The sequence below is a fragment of the Lutzomyia longipalpis genome, chromosome 1 (assembly GCF_024334085.1).
Source record: "Lutzomyia longipalpis isolate SR_M1_2022 chromosome 1, ASM2433408v1".
Taxonomy (NCBI): domain Eukaryota; kingdom Metazoa; phylum Arthropoda; class Insecta; order Diptera; family Psychodidae; genus Lutzomyia; species Lutzomyia longipalpis.
The window spans coordinates 22839123-22856114 of NC_074707.1; the positions used below are offsets into that span (position 1 = coordinate 22839123).

Below are 16992 nucleotides of genomic sequence, written 5' to 3' on the forward strand. Positions count from 1 at the left end.
GTTTTTCTTCGTTCAGTTTTCATTTGCCACGTCTTACGGATGCAATATAGATAAAAAAAAATAATAAAACAAGATGAATTTGAGATTAAGAACGGAAAAACAATCCAAATAATTGAAAAACATTTTACTTCTCCTTAAATTTTTAATTGTATATTTAAAATAATCCTTTATTTTCTAACAGAATTATTACACTGGGTGCGATTTAAAATTCATAAAATTCTTCATTTCAAGTGTATTTGAATTTTCTTTTTTCCTATTAAATAAATGCCGAACTTACATGGAGTTTTTCCTCTTTAAAAAGACACGAATTTTAATGAACGTCACACAAAAAAAAACTAATTACATCCCTTTTTTATCTTCTATTTACCTAATATTATTTTTTTTAATATTATATAATAATGAACTAACTACATGAACTTTCTGTACATTATTTCTATGAATTTTTTCCATTTTTCATGTTGAATAATATTTTTTAACAATTTTTTTCGCATCTACGCTTAATTTTTGCTGTTTCTTATCTTAAAATTGTTTACTTTTTTCTCTATTTTTTCTGCTGCATGCGATTTCTCCTGTAATGCCTTTCGTTTTTTTTTTTCCTTTTTAATTTATACTTTGAGAAATTTTGGAAAATTGTATTTTTGTAGATCGATTTGAGTTGAAAAAATTGGCAGCCACAATTTTTTTTCCTAATATATTTATAACAAGTTACTTTTTTTTATGCAACTACTATTGAATTTTATTTATTTATCTGACAAATTTGCTGGAGATCAAATTTCTTCTTTTAAAAGATTCACCAAAATGACAAAACTATTATATTTTGCAAATTTCTAGTCGTCACCGTCATCACTTTTTTTTTCATTCACTTGGCACTAATTATACAAATCAATGTTGAAAGATATATTTTATAAAAAAAAATGTGATGGAAAATAATTTACTTGAATCTCATTTACAATAAAAAAAAAACTTTTATCCTTTTCTTCTTTAATAACAAAATGAAGTACTCTGAGAGGACTTAATAATAGTAGGTAGGTAATAATAATAGATTATGCGGATTATACACAGAAAATTGGTCAATTTGTTACAAGCTATTATCTATGTATAGGTATAAAGTATTAATATAAATTATATTTATGTTGTAGGACAACCAAGAATATTTTTCATTTCAAAATCTGGTGCATAAGTTTAATTTTCTTTCAAAAAAAATCAGTAAATTACTGTACAAAGGATCAAGGGGCAATTTATGAAGGGAATTATAAAGAATATAATGATATAAATGGTATTACTGTAGTAGTTTATATAAAAGTCAATAGAAAAAAATGGATTTTACATTTTTTTTTGTCTCACATTAAACGCACAATTGAAATCAATGCATATACTTTTATTTCAGTGTTTTTAATTCATTTTTATTCATCATGCTGTTTTAAAAAAAATCATTAAAATGGCTTAAATTAATAAAATTTTGAGCAAATATATTTTTTCCTATTTCTTTGTGGGTAAAATTTGCTAAAATATTTAAACTGGTATTAATCAGTCTTGAAATTAGCGTACAAACAATCGCTGCACGAAGCCAAAAAAATTGCACGTTTTTTGTCAATTAAAATTTCAATTATGCGTTATCCTTGGGACACAATATGATAAATCAGCAGCAAACTAATTTCTTCTATTATAATTTAATCTTAAAAAAAGGATCTCTCATCACTTCACTAAATGTGAATTTAAATATTCAGCTTTTTGCGTTTTTTTACTTTGTTTCTCAAGATCCTTGCATTCGAATTTTATTTTAATTAGATAGAGAGAGAGAGAGAGGGGAGAGAGGAAGATAACTTATATACTAAAAAGAATTTTATGGTAAAAGCGACTATGTTGTTGCTAAAACTAACAGAGTTCAATTATATCTTTTTTTTCATAATCCTATTGATTAACTCACAAGTTAATTTTTTTTCAGTGCACATATTTTTTTTTCTTTTTCATCCTATTTTTTATTCATTCGTCAGAGAGACAGAGAAGTAATGTAGAGGAGATCATTACCTGGATGTCAATTACATATTACAACCACACACTAATGCTCCATAAGCGATGCTGAGGAGAGAAAAAAATTATAAATTTCATATAATTTTTTTTTTAATTTTATTATTGGTTCTTTATTAAATCAAATAACTTACGTGATGGACTTCGATTCGAATTGCTTTCGGGTGGTATGTAGTTGAGGAAATCCCATATTAAAATGGTATCATCGTGAGAACTGCTCACTATTTGGAATTCATCAAATTGCAGTCGAAATACACGACCAGTGTGTTCCTGAAAAGAAAACCACACATACAATATTAATTAGGAAAGAATTAAAAATAAAAGAATCTGCAAGAAATACATAGTATTGCAAATGTAGGAGAGACAAAAAAAGAATAAATTAACATACCACAAGTGTTTTTAAGCACAATGAACTCGTCTGAGCACGTGGATCTAAGGCAGCCACCAAGTCCCACACTTTTATCTTTCCATCGTAAGCTCCACTCACAATCCGCTTTGAATCGAATCGAATACATCGCACTAACTCCTCATGTCCCTCCAGTACACGAAGGCATGCTCCGCATTCAATATCCCATAACCTAATTAGCGTTGGCCATTGCGCAAATGAAGTACACCACATCCAGACGATGCAGAAGTACAAATAATGAATAAATTGAGAGAAAAGCACATTTTAGAACTTTTTTTTTTTTGATTTAATAGAATTTCTTGAAAGATGGCATTTTTGTAATCAAAATAAAAAAAAGGAATTTATTAAGAAAAAAACTAATTTGAATAAATCAATAACAACATGCAAGCAATTAAATTTTTCTTCACGGCTTTTATAAAGAAAAATTACTTTAATGTCTTTTTGTCATGAAAGATGAAGGTTTATAAAGTTTTTTTTTACCTTATAGAGTTATCCGAACTGCCACTGACCACTAATCTATCACGATACTGGAGACACGCGATACCTCTTTTGTGACCATTGAGGGTCCGAACAAATTCACAAGTTGATGTATTCCACACTTTAATGGTACGATCCCCGGATGCCGATACGATGTATTTCTCATCGAAATCAACTACATTCACAGCTGCACGATGCCCAACAAGGACACGGCGCAATGTAATTTCACCAGGCGATGTCATATCCCACACTGCTATAGAGCGATCCTGCAAATAGGTCAAGAAAATAGGATTTTTTTAATCAAGAAATAATTGAAATTGAAATTTCACTACAACAGAAAAAAAAGAAAATTTTTTCTTTTTCTTTTTACCTTGGAACATGTGACCATCATTCCATTATTGAATCGCAAATGTAAGACAGCTTCGCAGTGATGAATGAGCGTATTAACCATTTCACCGGAATTGACATCCCACACACGGACGGTAGAATCACTTGATCCACTTATTATGACTTTATCATCATACTGAAGGCATAACACAGATCCTGTATGGCCTGTCAGTGTCTAAAATGAATGTTAATAAGAATAATTTAGTCATTTAGTATATCCTTTATAAAAGTAATCCTGAATAGTGTAATTTTCACGTACCTTTACACATTTCAGATCACTTCTATCCCATATTTTAATTGTATTGTCTCTCAAGCCCGAAACGATTTTATTATCATCGTACTGAAGGCAGTAGACACCTTTGGAGTTCTCTGAACGACAATTAATACGTCTTAGCATATGACGCCCAGAGCGCCAATTGCTTTCTATACTTTCAATGTCATTCATAATCTTAGGAAAGAGTGCCCTGTAGAATGAGTGCTGTCGATGTGTTGTGCCCGGTCGTGGTTTAAATAAATATTGTATCCATCCACGTCTCTCGGCAAGACCACGCCATAGCGAATTAGTTCTTACTTTGCGTTCAATTAACTTCTTCCATAGCATTCCTTCGGAAATAACACGAAGCCATTCTTTGCACACCAATTCAGCAGCTTTCAACGAATCAGCATCCAAATACGATAAGATATTTTCCGCAATGTGATCCAGTCCTTTTTCTGCAAACAATCACACATAACAAAAAAAAATTATTTAATCCTTTCCCCTCTCCTTCCACATCATATGCAATTTATATATATTTTTTATCTTTAACTTACTTGGCAACAAAGAAATAAAGTCTCTCTGGAGCATTGGTTTGAGAAATGCATTTATATGCCCATGCTGATAGTGACACATTCGGGATAGTAATTGTTCAACAAAATCCACTTGATCTGCTTCGTTCCATTTCAAGAAGTACGTTAGGCAGGTTTCTCGTTCATTCTGAAATGTTGGCGATGGCTCTTTTTTCCTCGCTGGATCGTACAGAATCATCGAGGTGTACTGGAAAAGAAAGAGAAATAGCCATATAGAAGAAAATTTAACCTCCATTTTTTTCGCTCTCCACAAACAACTTCTCACCATCACCAATCTCCTCTTATTCTTTTTTTCTTTTTTTTTTCACACCAAACCATCTACATTCTATATATAATAATTTTCTTTATAGAGAGAGAAAGAGTAACACCATAAAGAAAGTTCCAAATTACAATTCCTTCTTTTTTTTATGCAATTCCTCATATTGCTCACTCATTACTCCCCACAAGCTCAACACAATGCATCATTATTTAGACTTTTAAGCATCCTCTTTGGACGACTGAAGCTGATGGCCACGTCATGTCTCTTTTTCTAGTTACACGTTTAATGTTATTGTTTTTTTTTATTTTTTGAGCGAGAGTAGGAATATTTGTGATGACAATCTTTATGTAGAATTCATACGAGTTCTGCATTGAAAATTCCAGAAAAAAAAGACAATTTTACAATACTTGTTTTCTATCGTGAGTGGACCTGTCTCTTTTTTTTTTCTTTCTCTTCTTCCAGTCCACACATTTTATGCTATATGTATTACCTTTTACTTGAAATCACCATGCAGAAAATGAAACTAAAAAAATTATAATTAAATTTTCTTTGTTACTCAATTACCCGCATACAGGTATATATTTTGTGGCAAAAAAAAAGAAATTTACGTTTTTTTATGTGACCACATATAATATTAATGGATCACCGAATGAGACTTGCGAGGTTGCAATTGATTAGGAAAAAGTAGGTATACCTATTCCAAACACTTGGATTATTCTTAAAGGCCAATTAAAATTTAAAAAAAAAAAGAATCTTGTTCGAGCAACAAGGAATAAAATGACGAGCGTTCTAATTTAAAAGTTCACGTCTACAAAAGTGCCTTTAGAAATCGTCACAGTACATATTTTAATCTTATTATCATAGACAAGACATCATCATTTCAACTTTGCTGTATGACTAATACGTGATTCCAATAAATTGTTTGACAGTACCTACACATTGACTAAGCTTGTGTGAATGAAAGTATACAAAAAAAAAATATCTTTTACAAAGTTTTAAAATACAATGACAAACAATATTTATATATGATAAATATTTCAAACAATATTTTGCCGAAAGCCAATTAACAAAAAAGACAGAAATTCTAATTTCTCTTCAACACCTATTTGCGGTCACTCTCTTTTGCTTCGTTTCTGAATCGCGCAAGTGTGGTGATGTCGAATACAATAGAACACTAGTCAATTTTTTTTCTACCATTGTACTCAAATGAGTATTGAGAAGACATTAACCCTAATTGAGCTTTGATATGAAAATAATTGGTTCTGTTTGGATTACAGAATGGCAACAAATACAAAAAAATGTAGGGGAGACCGGGGTAAAAATAGTCATTTTGGAATTTTCAAATGCCAATTTCTCCCAAAATACAAATCGGAAAAATCGGAAAAAATTAGGGTGCAAAGCCTTACCAACCTATAATTTTTGACAGTAATTTGGAGGTTATCCGATCAGTACTTAAGGAGTTAAAAATAAAAATAGATTTTTGGCCCATTTCCCAAACTTTTGCGTATTGAGAAAAACGCGTTTTCCGAGGTTTTCCTTCAGCAATTTTCCAATCTGATAATTTTTCTCACTAGCTGGGTTACTACAGAAAACATTGCCAAGGTGTATTTTTCAATAACTTTTAATGATTTTTCTCTACAATTTTTTGAATCAAAACATACCCCTTGGGGTAGATCTAGTCATCCCATGTAAATCATATGGGAGATCGAAATTTTTGGCATATTTTCTATTCATTTGATGCAAAATGGCGTGATTGAGAAAATCGCAAAATTCTCTGTTTTAGTGCGTATAAATGTGAAATTCCTTGTCGCGAATCAAAAGGTGAGAAGTTTAGCTATCAACTACTGTCAATCTCTCAGGTGGAAAATCATTGGAAATGTCGGAAAATTCGACCGACTTTATTTAGCCAACTGGTGACTATATTTACCCGCCGCGTTTAAAAATAGTCAGAAGCGGAAGGGTTTAGGAAAAGCTCGAAAACTCATATTTCCGGTGGAGATAGAGAAAAGCGGTCTGAGACAAAGTTGTAAGCCAGGAAATTTCCTATAAGAATGACCTATCGAGGAAATTTTCTTGCCCTTGGGGAATCCTGCAGATAAGGATTTACGCAAATTGACTATTTTTACCCCGGTCTCCCCTATTGAAACACATTATTTTATGTTTTATCACTAAATAAAATCATTGAAAATGAAGAAATTAGTATTCCTCAGATAGGTTGGCAACCAATGAATGGTGTCAAATTAGGTAGACAGACATGACTTATCGTCAAAAACACGTTGTATATACTCTCTCCCATGAAACAATGAATTGCCATTTTATTTTACAAGCTTCACCGTGAATTATTTGTGTTAATTTTCATTTCATATTTTACAGTGTGCAAATTTATTCAGCAAAAAATTATTACAAGGTTGTAAACCTTTTCCAATATGTTTTTTTCTCTACACAGGGACGTAGTCAGAATTCAATTCAAAGGGATGTTTGAGAAAAATATTAAGTGAAATTTATAGGATGTTAAAAAGTATATAGGTACAAAAGAATGACTTGAAAACCTTGTACAATATCTAACATTTGTAATTCTATATAACTACAATTTTAAGCTTGTAAATTATTTTTCTTTCGAACTCTAAAGAAAAACAATAACTGCTTTAATATTTTCTCTGTGTTTAAACACCCAAACTCTTCCCCTGGCTACGCCACTGTTCTCTACGAAAGACAATAAAACAGAAATTATGATACAAAATATCATTAATGAGATGAACATTGCATAGAAGTTATTTCATTATGCATTTTTTTTTGCTTTTAAACTTGCATTCCTAAAAGTGTAGTGTGTCTCATTTATGAAGCAAAAAAATAAATAAATTAACGCTTTTTATAAGGTAAAGGTTTTGTCGTTCTAATTCTTGAAATAACTTTCTAACGTATAAAATTAATTTATTTATATTAATTGCAATTTAATGGAAACACCTGTGTTGTGTTATCATCAAGTCCACTATTTTGCAGTATCAAGTTCTGTCAATTCAATCCTCTTTTTAGCTGTGATTCTTTCAAAGTTTCTGAGCATCATAATTGTTTTGTCCTCATTTTTTTTTTAATTTTATTATCCCGATAAACTACTACGTTAATAATAAAATTTAAGCTCATTCTTCAATGCCATGTCATGAGAAGTTCAAAATGTACACATCGCTTTCTTAAAGTGAAATAAAAAGATTTTTGTTTTGTATCTCAATGAAAATGATTTTCATCCAGAAAAGCGACGCTCTTTTACAGCAAACATTGTGCTTTTGGGGGTCATTTGTAAGCTTTATATTTCTCAACAAACAAACACAAACAAATAGTTATTGTTTTCCAATGAGAAAGTTTTTTTTTTAACTCATCCTGAGAACGAAATGTCCATGTTTTTTTTTACTTTAATTTTCATTTTATAGGTATTACTTTGCCATTTCCTTTTCAATCAATTAACTTTTATTGCCAATCCATTGCACTTTATTATGATTGATCCACTTTCAATCAAACGTAATGACCGGAAGATTGTTTCCTCTAATGTGCACACTTTTCCCTCACAGTAGGTACTCTCTAAAAAAATACTATTCATTCTAATGACATCACAAGAATTATTGCATTCCAACTCTTTCATATTTTATCACTAATTTTTTTTTGTTATTTCTTTATTGGTTGATCATAACATTTCCAATACATAAAAAAGAAATGTGTGGTGAGGAGAAAAGTAAATTTGAGCAAAAAAAAATACAAAGAAAAATGATGCTTAGCATTACCTCATAGTAGTGAAATATAATATTGGATAGAGTATTAATAATAAAATAAAAATGGAAAGTTTGATGGAATCGGAAGCAGAAATCCCTATTGGAGAGATGGAGTGAAAGCTTTTTTTCTTCTTCTCATTTTCTTCTCTTCTTGTGCTACAAACACTAACTGCGTTAAAAGAGGCTTTGTATAAATTATAATGAATTGCATATAGACTCTTTTTCTTCCATATTTGACCAACATAAATGTATCAAAGAGATATAAGCAAAAGACATTTTTTCCGACTTGAGACAAGTCAAACTTGTGGGTATAATAATTAAAAGGATGAATCAGGAGAAAAGTCAGCATAGTATGATGATAAAGAAAGACGAGAAAATGTTGAATTAAAAATTAAATTTATAATATACCCAACAGTGGAGGCATTAACTTCAATGACTTCAACAATGATTGCAACTCTTTCAACATCCCAGCGTAAATGAAATTTATAAACTCTGTCTCTTTTTGCATTTAATTTCCCTTGAAGAAGCATTTATTTACCTCTCTCACACTTGTATGTATCTTTTGAGGCACATAAAAGACCATTAAATTGAAATAATAGAGGGATAAAAGCAAACCACAAGAGTTTATAATATTGGTGTGCAATGTGGTCGGTGCACCTTGCGCTTTATGTTTACAATTAAAAATACCTTAAATTTTGCGAGAAAATTTATTAAATTAAAAATTCATTATAATTCATTTTTGTATGTTTTGCTAATCCGGTCTTCGTCAGAGAGAGAGAGAGATTTTCAGTTTTTCTCTAAATATTATATTTTGCCTTTTCTCAAAAAGTTTCATGTTATGTAATTTAGTAACGATTTCCTCGTACTATGTAGTTCCGTTCTGTGACAGTCTTGGACGTTTCCAGGAGTTTTCATAAGGAATGTACAATTTGATGTAAGAAAAATATTGTAAAGAATTTTCTCGAAAAATATCAATAAAAAGAAAAACTCTCTCCACAGCCATTGAGAAAGGCTCGGAGGGAGCCGAAAGCTCTGGAAGAAGAATTTGAGTTTTCCTTTTAACTCCTGGTTAAAAAGAAAAGCCCCCACTGACGAAGACCGGATTAGCAAAATATAAACACCCACGTCAGAACTCAAAATATACATTTTTGTATGTTTCCTCAATGATTCTTAAGTGCCTTCACCGAAAAAATTGTTGAAGAGTTTGAGCTGTGTTTATTTTAGTTTTTGAAATTCTTATTTGATATTATTAAATAATAACAAATGAATTCACGTAAAAAAATTGTTTTCAACCGCAACACAATCTTTTTGTTTAGATATTTCAGGAATTACTACCAGTATATAGCATATTCGCTTTAATTTGTCCTTAAGAAACATACATAAAGTCATTTACCGCAGTAAATTGGAAGTTTGAAGGACAGTTTGTTGCTGCAGCAGCAGCTGAGTGAGAAAGCTGTAATAATCTCACGTGATATATGCATTGAATTGGAAAATGTTGTTCTGCATAGTATAGAAAGAATTTCACAAGAGTATACAATTTTAATGTATTAACCTACAGATGGTTGAAGAACGGTCGGGACTTGAGAGAAAGAAGAGAAGCGATGAAAATGTCTCGATTTAATCAACGAAAAACCTGCTGTAATTTCTAATGAAATTAACGGATCTCTCGTGAATGATTGACTGAATGCAAATCTCTTGTGATGATTTCCAGTCTCTTATTAGCATGAGCTGCTGACAACCCTATGAGTTTTATTGGGGGCGCACTATTTTTTGGACCTTTCCTTTTAATTAAAAAAAAAAAACCTTAAGGATTGACGACCTACATGGAATGTAGTGCAGGTCAAATGAATCTACATACAACGATGGGACATACACTACATACTGGTTAATTAAGCAATTGCTCAGTACACGACGGACTATGTGTGTAGGAAATTAATTATATGAACGTGCGATATGATAAATTTTTATTATAGTGTTGGGCAACAAAGGAGTGACGCATCCAACACCTTCGGCCTCTTCTGCTTTTCACCTCGCGAGTGAAGCAAAAAAAAAACTGTATCGTTCGCTTGTTTGCCTGCAGTAGCATTAAAATTTCTTGAAATGCCCAAAATTGAGTTAGAAGAGGAACAACTTGGTGTGCAGTTTGTGATCTACTTAAAGCCCGAGAGCAAGGAGAGGAGGGTTGGGCAGGTGATTTTTCTGTCCTAAATATTGAGGGTCGTCCAGCTTCGGTTATGTCGGGTGCCCCAATTAAGCTGCAATGCACCCGAGTACTCGCAAATTGCAATTCTCCTTTCTTGCGCACTGTTTGGCCGTAATTATGGAGCAAAAATGAAATGTTTTAGAGATGTTGCTGCTACTCAATTGTAGTAAGCATGAGCGAATAAAAAATTTGGAAAATGGCGTAATCGATTGCAAGTGGAAGAGTGTCACTTTTCTCCCATATACCGTATAATTCATTGAGGTTTCTACGAGAGGGAAATTACCTGTGAATTGCTATTGGAATCATCCATAATTTTATCCGTTTCCATCTTTATCATTTCACAGTACACAGAAGTTGAACAAATGAGGTGAGATTGAGAAATGAAATGAAGTTGATTTTTTTAGCACTCCGCCACCACTGTTGTCCAAGGAGACTTTTTTCTTGTCGTTTTCACACAACAATCAACACTTCCGCTTGTCCTGCATACACGTTTGCACCGTCGGAAGTTACTGGGCCACGCTTCCGGCCACTATTTTGCCTATTTTAGCAAATTTATCACTAATTTTCAGGAGAGAACGACATGATGGACGATGTCGCGTAACGAGAAAATGACAATTGAAAATGCCACTGCCTGTCAGTGGCGCTGATGTTGCATTGATGACGGGTTCTCTGGTGGCGCTTGTGTTTAAAATGCGTAACTTTTTCACTTGAAGTTCTTGTGTGGATTTTTTGGAGAACGCACCACATTTTTCGTGATTTACAAAGCAAAAAAGTGCTTTATAGAGTAAATTGTGAGTGCTACAGATTCATTGTGAAATTATAAAGAATTTTCAGGTGGAGTTGTGAATTGAACGCCACCGCCGTAAAAATGGGAGATGATAAAAGTGTAGAGGAAAAAAGTTTGTGGCCAGACGATCTCAAACAACGCGAAGGTACATTTTGCAAATTTTCATCGCTACTGCCTCCCTAGATTGCAATTACTCATTTATTTATGTTGAATTTTGTAGAGCAATGGCAGAGGAATGGGGGTCCCACAACGCCAAGGCGCTACGATCGACCACCTTCGCCCCCAATGCCTCCGCCGGTCGACGACAAGAGACGCAGTAGAAGTCATAGCAGAGAGCGCAGAAGGAGTAGGAGTAGAAGTAGAAGTAGGAGCCGTAGTCGTGGGCATAGTCCAAATGAGAGATATCGACGACGTCCGGAATCCTACGACTACCGACGTAGGCCGGTCAGAAGATCTCCGGATAGGCGATTTACTCGTAGGGATAACTCCCGGGAGAGGAATCGTTCACGTAACAGGAGTAGATCTCGCGACAGGCGTGACCGGAGCCATTCCCGTGGGAGGATGAGACGTGATTGGAGCCCGAAGGGAAGGAGATCTCCTGTCCGACGACCCGCAACACCTCAAGCTCCTCCACCACCTAATATTAACCAAGCTCCACCGCCCTACATACCGCAACCGCTCTACACGGATGGTTACAACTACAATGCTAGCCTACCGCCATATGGGCAGAATATGCCGCCTCAGCCCTATGGAGGATATGATTTTCCTGGTCAAGGGCCCCCTCAGCAATATGTCCCTCCTCCATATCCTCCACCGCCCCCAATTCTCATGCCGCCTGGACCTACTGGTAAAAAAATAATTCTATTACACTCCTATGTTTCTTATCGTTTCGTTGCATTTGTGTCTTAATGGCTTAAAACTGTATAAGCATCACAGATTAGAGGGCATTTTTTGGCTTTTTCTGTTTTTATTTTATGAATCTCGCTTAACGTTTTTGTTAAAATTTATCCTATTCAAAGCGTTTTTTCTCTCAGGTGATGATTTTGGACCTGGCGTTTGGGGTGCCCCTCCACCAATGGGTCAGCAACCAATGCCACCCCAGATGTCCATGCCCGTTGAGTCTGAGGAAGATAAATGCAAGCGCGAAGGTAAATATCATGAGAAAGAGAGATGTTTCTTCATCAAAAGAGAATTTTTGCAATTTTATCTAACAGAAGTCATCTACATATATAGAATTCCTTTACCCACAAAAAGTGCTTTCAAAATTTATTCTTGTAATATCCTTCGGCAATAAGTGTGTGTGATATGCCAATTTACTATGCAAGAAAATACTCCCACCGGGTGTGATTTATTTGCAGCAGAAAATTTGGGAATTTGGGTAAATGGTATATTGAGAGTGGAGATTAATGGATGAGGCACGATGTATGTATGATGGAAGTGATTGCTATATTTGTTCAAATGCAATATGGGTTATTTTTAGCTGCTGTTGCACAGGAGATGCAGAATCAACGGGCCACGCTGAAGAAGCAGCGTGAAGATTATCAACGGCGTGCAAGTGCACTCACGCGCGAATTGAAGATTCTCAAAGAGCAAAGAAATAAATTGGCAGCCGTCAATCAGCCACACAGTCCGACAACGAGGAATTTTCTCAAGGAAAATGATCGTCTACAGGTATGTGAAGGAATTTGCGCTTTTTTTATTTTTGTTAAATAACAATTTTCCCCTTTGGAGGTCTTTTTTGGAGAAAGTATCAAAAAATACGCATAGTAGATACAAGAGTTTGTATTTTGTATAATGAGATTCTTAAGAATGAATTTGGAAAAATATTTCATTCGAATTTTTTTTGTTTGATTGTTCTGATTTTTTGATACTTTTTATTGCCGTCCCATTTTGAATTATTTACCAATCATTACTTATTGTTGTAATTTTTTTTAATGATATTTAACCCCTTTCTATATTACCCTCGATGATAGTGCCCAAAATGTGAATCAATTCTCCACTTTTTCACAGCATCACTGGTCATTTAAAGAATTTCTTACAATAGTTGCAAGTTAAGAGAAAAAAAGTACCAATGATCGCTTCGTAGCGACATTGTGATTACCATTTGCAATATTGGATATTGTGAGACATGGAAGTGACCCAAAAAAATGGTGTTGAATATTTGGGATAGACCTACAGCACATAGGGTACCTCTGGGCTTTGAGGTACTGGAAGCGAATGGCGAGACTTTTAGTATATAAGATGTTCTATTTGTATCGAATTTGTTTTTTTTCTCTTTCTCTTTAAACACCATTCATGCGTCTTTGGAGGAAAATTCTTTGCAGTATATCTAATATTTTGTGAATGAGAGAGATAAAGAGATAAATCAAAGAAGAAAAAAAACTTCATTGACTTTAAAAACTCATGGATGGTGTTTTTAGATATTTAGATATTTCTTTAGATCATAAGTTTAAGTAATATTTGTAAAGAATACTGATGGACCACACTGGGGCTTCTTCTGCATGTATTGTGTGTAATTCGAGCACAACAATCAGAAAAAAAATCCCCCTTCTTGGCATCAGAGTTTCCCGTCGAAGCTGATCATCGATTAAATCAGTCCAAAAAAAATGAGTATTAAAGAAAAATCATCTTCTCACAGAGTGTATGAATGACAAAATAGGTTTGTCATGCCAAACAACACAATAAGTTACTATTCATTGCAATATTTTACTTTTTACCATTTGATTGATCTCAACTCATTTGTCCTTTATCCCTTTTCTCTTTTTTTTTCTCCCCATACCTTGTCAACAACGGTTATGCATTGAATTATTCCCAACGTAGTCTCAGATACAGAATAAGCTAAGCAATATCGAGAATGTAATTGCAATGTTGTCGGGAATAATTGGTGTGGATAAGACACCATCGCCGCCATCTCTTTCATCGGCATCAAAGAGTTCAGCAGCACCAAAAGGCAAATCATCGGTCTCCACGAAGGGTTCGGATTCTGATGATAGTGACTCCGAGAAGCTCAAGAGTAAGCTGATTCAGAGTATGAAGAAGAATAAAAAGGAGAAGGAACATGAAGGTTCAATGTAAGTTTACTGCGTGAAAATTTATTTGTATTAAATCAGAAGTAAAATGAAGTTTTCTCTCTCTCTCTATCCCTCAGCTCACGTGAAAAATTAACAGATCCAGAAAAGAAGGTGAACTACGTATTCTACGATCCTGAGATGCATTGGTGTCCAATTTGCAATGTTTTCCCGAAATCTGCAAAAGATTACCTCAATCATTTGCACACTAAGGAACACATCAATTTTACCAAGAATCAGGAGTCACCATGGCATGATAATGCTAAAATAGATGTAAGATTAATTCCTATTCAGCGATTGAGCTATTTTTTTGGGACAAGAGAAACATTTTTTTTTCATTGCAGGAGTTTCCAACTTATCCAAATGCTCCTTCAAAGAGGACTCCCATTCGAGGATTACAATTTTTCACACCAGCCACTGCATGGTATTGTAAACTTTGCTCAATGTGGATGGGTGATCTTCACTGCGCTTCAACGCATCTTAAATCCAAGCTTCATGCTGATAATTATAATGTAAGAAGTCTTTGAGAAACTTAATTTGCATAAGTTTTTTCACAAAATAATTTCTCGCACTAGGCCTATATCGATCAGAATCCTCACTTTGATATGGATTGGATGGCGAATCGGCAGAAGGCGTATGATATCTTCCGCGAGAAGGTTGCTTCTGGAAAGAAGTCTCCGTCGTTGCTGCATGTAATTCCACTTCAATCGGACGATGATTCGGAGAAGAAGCACAAGAAGAAGAAAAAGAAGCAGGATGGGAAGAAGGATAAGAAAAAAAGAAAGCGTGGTAAGCGTCGACGTCAGTCGACATCATCATCATCCAGCTCCAGTTCATCAGAGTCGGATTCCGAATCAGATAAGAAGGAAACATCGCAAGATGCCCCCTTTGAAGAGCTCCCTGGTAATTCCATTCGTGTATCCATGAGGAATATGACAAAACCCCCACCAGCAGCAGTACCAAATACCGATGATGACAATGCTGTGGGTAAGTGGACGATGGTACAGCCGGCACAGGTTTCATCGCAGCCTCCATTTGCCCCACCAGCACCATCAATTTCAAGTGAAGCAAAGAAACGCGATGAGTTGATCATTTCGCAGTGGACGCCTGGTCCAGTAATTAGTGAATCAGAGCGGAAGTTGCTTGATGATTTGAAGGGGAAACTGAAGAAGAAGACAGAAGTCGATGTGGGTGGTGGTGATGACAGGCGTCGTTCCAGGGATCGTTCACCGTCAGATCGTCGCGGAAGGCGTCGCTCTAGATCACGCGGACGTTATTCACGGAGTCGCTCCAAGTCTCCCTACTACAATCGCTATGGACGTCGGCGTTCGTCTTCGCGCAGCCGGAGGTCATCATCACGTGGGCGTCGCTCAAATTCCCGCGGAAGGCGAATAATTGAAAAGCCAGTGGTGAATTATCCTCCAGAACCAAAGCGTTTGAATGACAAGAAAACCAAGGGAAAGGGTGAGGGGAATGGTGATAGAAAAAAGTCTCCACCCAAGAAGAAAGCTCCAGCACCTCCACAAATCAAGGGGAAATTGCCCTTCATTGGACGCATGCCGGTGTTTAAGAAGCAAGTGGCTGCTGAGGATGCTGCAAAGCAACAAAAGGAAGTTGAGGCTGACGCCAAAATTCAACAGGTTGCACCGAAAGCACCCAAGTTTCCAACTGCTAAATCTAATGCAAAAATACCCCAGGGTGGCTCTACAATGGACGATGAACTCATGCCAGATCCTACACAGTATATGGTGCTGTTATCAGGTGGGGGAGCAACAGCTCCACCTCCACCTCCATTGCATGACGTGGAGAAGAATGAGGAGGAGGTTCTTCCGCCTGGGATTGACGAGGCAGAGGCAGATCTTGTGCCAAAGCCCATAAGTGATGCTCCACGTCCAAGAAAGGGACCACTACCGAAGGATTTCCAAGATGCACTAGATCTGATTTTTCCAGATGAGAAGAAAAAGAAGGAAGCTGCAGAGCAACCAACTATTGACGCTAATCGAGAACCCGTAGATATGGAAGGAATCACAACGGCTGGTGACTCATCATTGCCCGAAGGGGGATTGCCGCCTGGTGTGGAAGTTGCTGCACAGCAATCTGTGGAAATGTACAATGCCTATGCATCAGCATTTCCCGGTGCACAGAATTATGCTGCTGTATATGAAGGACTTACGGGAGCTGCTATTCAAGCGGAAGCACCTCCAATTGTTCCACCACCCCCACCAATTGATATGGATACTGGGAATTCCGGGGATGGAAGCATTCCTCACGTAGAGATGGCCATTGAGGAGAGCAAAGATTCCTCCGCAAGTAAGATTGAGTTGGATGATCTGGCACTTTTGGGCATTGATGCCGACGATATGGCTGCGCAGTGTATGTAATTCTTAATTCTCTTCTAAAATATTTCTTTTTGATTTTCTTGAATTGTAGTTTTTATTGAGAAAAAAATAAATAAAATTATAAATATCATAAAGAATAGATAGATAGATATCATTCGTTCGTTCTTCTTTCACGGCTCGAGAACTGGTCCAAAAAGGGACTCGGTCTTTTTTTTTACCAGAGCTCTCCATCCTTGGCGATCCACCCCGTTGGTCCCACTCCCTGTTAGCGCCCCCCTCCCCCGTTAGCGCGCCCCAATTTTTTTTCTTTGTAGATTTTTTTTGTTGCTCTTTGAATTTGGCGCTCTAAATATAGTTCCAAAACAAGTCACTGCTACTTTTTGGCACTGTTTGCTCAAGAGGAAATAAGACAGATGCAAATCACCACTATC

The 16992-nt window shown here is 35.4% G+C and overlaps 2 protein-coding genes across 3 annotated transcripts; one reads left to right on the top strand and one right to left on the bottom strand.

Annotated features, from left to right (window-relative positions):
• Positions 1–128: 128 nt before the first annotated feature.
• On the bottom strand, positions 129–11218 carry LOC129797200 (F-box/WD repeat-containing protein 11). The gene is made up of 8 exons (XM_055839553.1): positions 10651–11218; positions 4109–4331; positions 3558–4009; positions 3282–3473; positions 2915–3177; positions 2417–2606; positions 2163–2298; positions 129–2079 (listed from the first exon to the last, which is right to left on the bottom strand). Exons 1-8 carry the CDS (start codon positions 10702–10704, stop codon positions 2060–2062), a joined length of 1530 nt encoding a protein of 509 aa, XP_055695528.1. The 5' UTR covers positions 10705–11218; the 3' UTR covers positions 129–2059.
• On the top strand, positions 11052–16698 carry LOC129797199 (zinc finger matrin-type protein CG9776). Of its 2 annotated transcripts, XM_055839551.1 has the most exons (8): positions 11052–11299; positions 11375–12001; positions 12189–12302; positions 12635–12825; positions 13975–14225; positions 14303–14495; positions 14567–14734; positions 14798–16698. In XM_055839551.1, exons 1-8 carry the CDS (start codon positions 11236–11238, stop codon positions 16601–16603), a joined length of 3414 nt encoding a protein of 1137 aa, XP_055695526.1. In that variant the 5' UTR covers positions 11052–11235; the 3' UTR covers positions 16604–16698. The 2 variants fall into 2 exon arrangements, with proteins under 2 accessions (XP_055695526.1, XP_055695527.1); XM_055839552.1 differs by lacking the exon at positions 12189–12302.
• The last annotated feature ends 294 nt before the right edge of the window (positions 16699–16992 follow it).

What these genes read in the sequence shown, in the direction of transcription:
- LOC129797200 (XM_055839553.1), bottom strand. Translation starts at nt 10,704, where the DNA reads ATGATAAAGATGGAAACGGATAAAATTATGGATGATTCCAATAGCAAT. An exon ending in ATTCCAATAGCAATTCACAG is followed by an intron (nt 4,332 to 10,650) that starts GTAATTTCCCTC and finishes TTTCTTTTCCAG; the next exon opens with TACACCTCGATGATTCTGTA. An exon ending in TGTGCTTAAAAACACTTGTG is followed by an intron (nt 2,299 to 2,416) that starts GTATGTTAATTT and finishes TTTTCTTTTCAG; the next exon opens with GAACACACTGGTCGTGTATT.
- LOC129797199 (XM_055839551.1), top strand. Translation starts at nt 11,236, where the DNA reads ATGGGAGATGATAAAAGTGTAGAGGAAAAAAGTTTGTGGCCAGACGAT. An exon ending in AGATAAATGCAAGCGCGAAG is followed by an intron (nt 12,303 to 12,634) that starts GTAAATATCATG and finishes GGTTATTTTTAG; the next exon opens with CTGCTGTTGCACAGGAGATG. An exon ending in AGGAAAATGATCGTCTACAG is followed by an intron (nt 12,826 to 13,974) that starts GTATGTGAAGGA and finishes TTCCCAACGTAG; the next exon opens with TCTCAGATACAGAATAAGCT.